Raw genomic sequence first — 2,429 nt, forward strand, 5'->3', positions numbered from 1 at the left:
GTGGGCACCTGACCAGTATCACTCAGGGTGCAGACTCTGGGGGTCAGACAGACCTGGGTTGGATCCTGCTCCTCTGCTCACTAGCTGTGTGACCCTGGACAAGTCCCTCCGCTTCTCTGGGTGTCCTAACTGCATCCTCTGTGGAGTGGGCAGTGAGAAAGTCTCCATCATAGGCTGTTGTGAGGCGTGAATGCAAACAGCCCCTGCTGGGCACATAAGCCCAGATAAGGGTCTGCTCTCAGTACGCATTAGTGTTTAGCACGGTCAGTGATAATGTGATAGTACTTAATCCTAAGAGTGATGACTGAAGGAATCAGCCCCCGGGGGACACAGTGGTCCTCAGGGAGGCCTCCAGGACTCTGCCGGACTTCCTCATGGGTGAATGAGGGAGCTGAACTACACCTCCAGTCCCTCCCAACCTAGATACTATGTGGGGTGGTTTGAAGAAATCTCCGCAATTGTTCCAGACCCTAAGCTGTAGCCCCAGGACTCTGGAGCACCCTGAAGCTTCCCTGGGCAGAGTGACTTGGGTCCCTACGGGGACAGCTCACCAGATGTCAACCCCGGTGACTGGCCTGTGTCCACACCCCCAGTGGCACTCCCCACGCAGCCCCGGGGAAGACAAGGCAGGCCAGGGGAACAGAAGAGGACGCGGGTGTGGTTCCTCTGCCCTGGGACAAGGTGGGGGGCAGCCGGGGGTACAGACACCGAGGTTTGTTCACTCTCTGCCCACCCCCCCCAGGACGCATCGGATAACCATCACCAACTTCTGCCTCGGGAAGCATCTCGTGAGCGAGGGGGACCTCTTGAAGGACCAGCGGGGGAGCCCTGCCTACATCAGTCCAGACGTGCTCAGCGGTATGTGCGCGGCACCAGCAGCAGCCCCCGGGCGCCTTACCCAGCCAGACTGTATCTGTGCCCCGGGCAAGGTGCTGGGGCTCCAGTGGTGGCCCAAACCAGTACTGCCCATCCAGGTCCAAAACGTGGGGTCTCATGGAGGAAGATGGCAGTCAGCACACTAATTACTCTGAGATTAGTGCTTGGAAGGACAGAAACGTGATTTCTGTGAGTGTGAGGAATAGGCACGCGAAGGCCTTGAGCTGTATCTTGAGAATAATAGGAGCCCACTGGGGAGGGGGTGTGCCTGGGCAGGGGCAGCACCACATATGTGAGGAGTCCCCCGAGACCCCCGAGGTTCCTCTCAGAAAGTTCAAGGGGAGACGCGTGGGGGCCCAGCCACGCCAGGCTCGGCAGAGGCCCTGTTGAGAAACGTCATCCTTGATTTCAAGTCCAAGAGGACGCCTTTGAACAGGTCTTCACAGAGGTTACTGTGATGAGACTTGCATCTCAAAGATACCACTCCCTTTGTCTATTTGTTCATCCGTTTATTCTGCTGGTATTTACTGAGGGCCTGCCATGTACAAGGCTCTGTTCTAGACACTTCGGATACAGCAGTGAACAGACAGACAAACACCCTGCCTCCACGGCTGAGACAGGTAGCAGCGCCCAGAACAAGTCACTTACGTAGCTACCACCTTCTGATCGTACCACTGGTGCCGGAGGCTGGACTGAGCCATGCGACAGGCATCATCTGTCTAAAACCACACAGCTACCCCACGAGGTAGAATTTTTACAGATGAGAAAATTGAGGCTCGGAGAGACCAGACCTCTTGTTCAGTCACAGCTAATAGTTCACCAGAAAACTGAGGCACCCCGCTCCGCCAGGGCTGCCTCTGCCCAAACCCACGCTCCTGTTTCCCCATAGGCTCCTTTCCTTTCTCGCTTATCCTTTGCCAAACTGAGGTTGCTCTGTCCTGATCGCTCCAGCGGCCCACCCCCGCTGCCATCCCTCCATTGTGACGGTTCCAGGGTTATCTCCAGGGCCTGTTGTCCCCAGCACTCACACGTGCCTCCCTCCTCACACTTGTCACCTGTCTTCCCGGGGAATAGGCTGCTCTCACTTGCCACAACCATCTGCAGTCTCCTTGGAGGCCTCCTCCCAGCTGAGGGCTCTGCTGGAGCCCCAGGCCTCTCACAGGACATGGCAGAGGGCAGTGGTGCCACCTCCTGGGCCTGGAGATCGGGGTGGAGTCCCAGTGGCCTCTGCGAGAAGGATCTGGGTGCCAGGGGTGTATCCCAGCTCCCTGAGCACCCCTGCCCCACAGCCCAGCCGGATACACCCTGCACGGCATCCGGAAGGCCTCCCTGAAGGTGCAGAGCCAGGAGGAAGACCCAGGCTCCTTCCTTGGCCCATAGCTGTGAGGTGGGGTCTGTGACTGGGTGGAGGGGACGGGCTGCCTCTGGTGGAGTCTCCTCAGCAGCCAGGCCGGTGGTCTCCATGTGCAGTCACTCCCACCTGCTGCCCGAGGCCTCTCTCTGGCTCCTCCAGACGGATGCCAGTCTTGGAGAATGAAACAAAGGAGCTCCCC

The 2,429-nt window shown here is 58.5% G+C and overlaps 1 protein-coding gene across 3 annotated transcripts in view; it reads left to right on the forward strand.

The window, feature by feature from the left end:
- Positions 1–2,429, forward strand: part of STK40 (serine/threonine kinase 40) — a 38,735-nt gene that overhangs the window by 30,503 nt on the left and 5,803 nt on the right. For all 3 annotated transcript variants that reach the window (XM_010841161.1, XM_010841162.1, XM_010841160.1), the window contains one exon: positions 743–858. In XM_010841161.1, coding sequence (XP_010839463.1) covers positions 743–858 — 116 coding nt within the window. The remainder of the gene's footprint in view (positions 1–742; positions 859–2,429) is intronic.

This window comes from Bison bison, unplaced genomic scaffold (genome assembly GCF_000754665.1).
Source record: "Bison bison bison isolate TAMUID 2011002044 unplaced genomic scaffold, Bison_UMD1.0 scf7180017864158, whole genome shotgun sequence".
Lineage (NCBI taxonomy): Eukaryota > Metazoa > Chordata > Mammalia > Artiodactyla > Bovidae > Bison > Bison bison.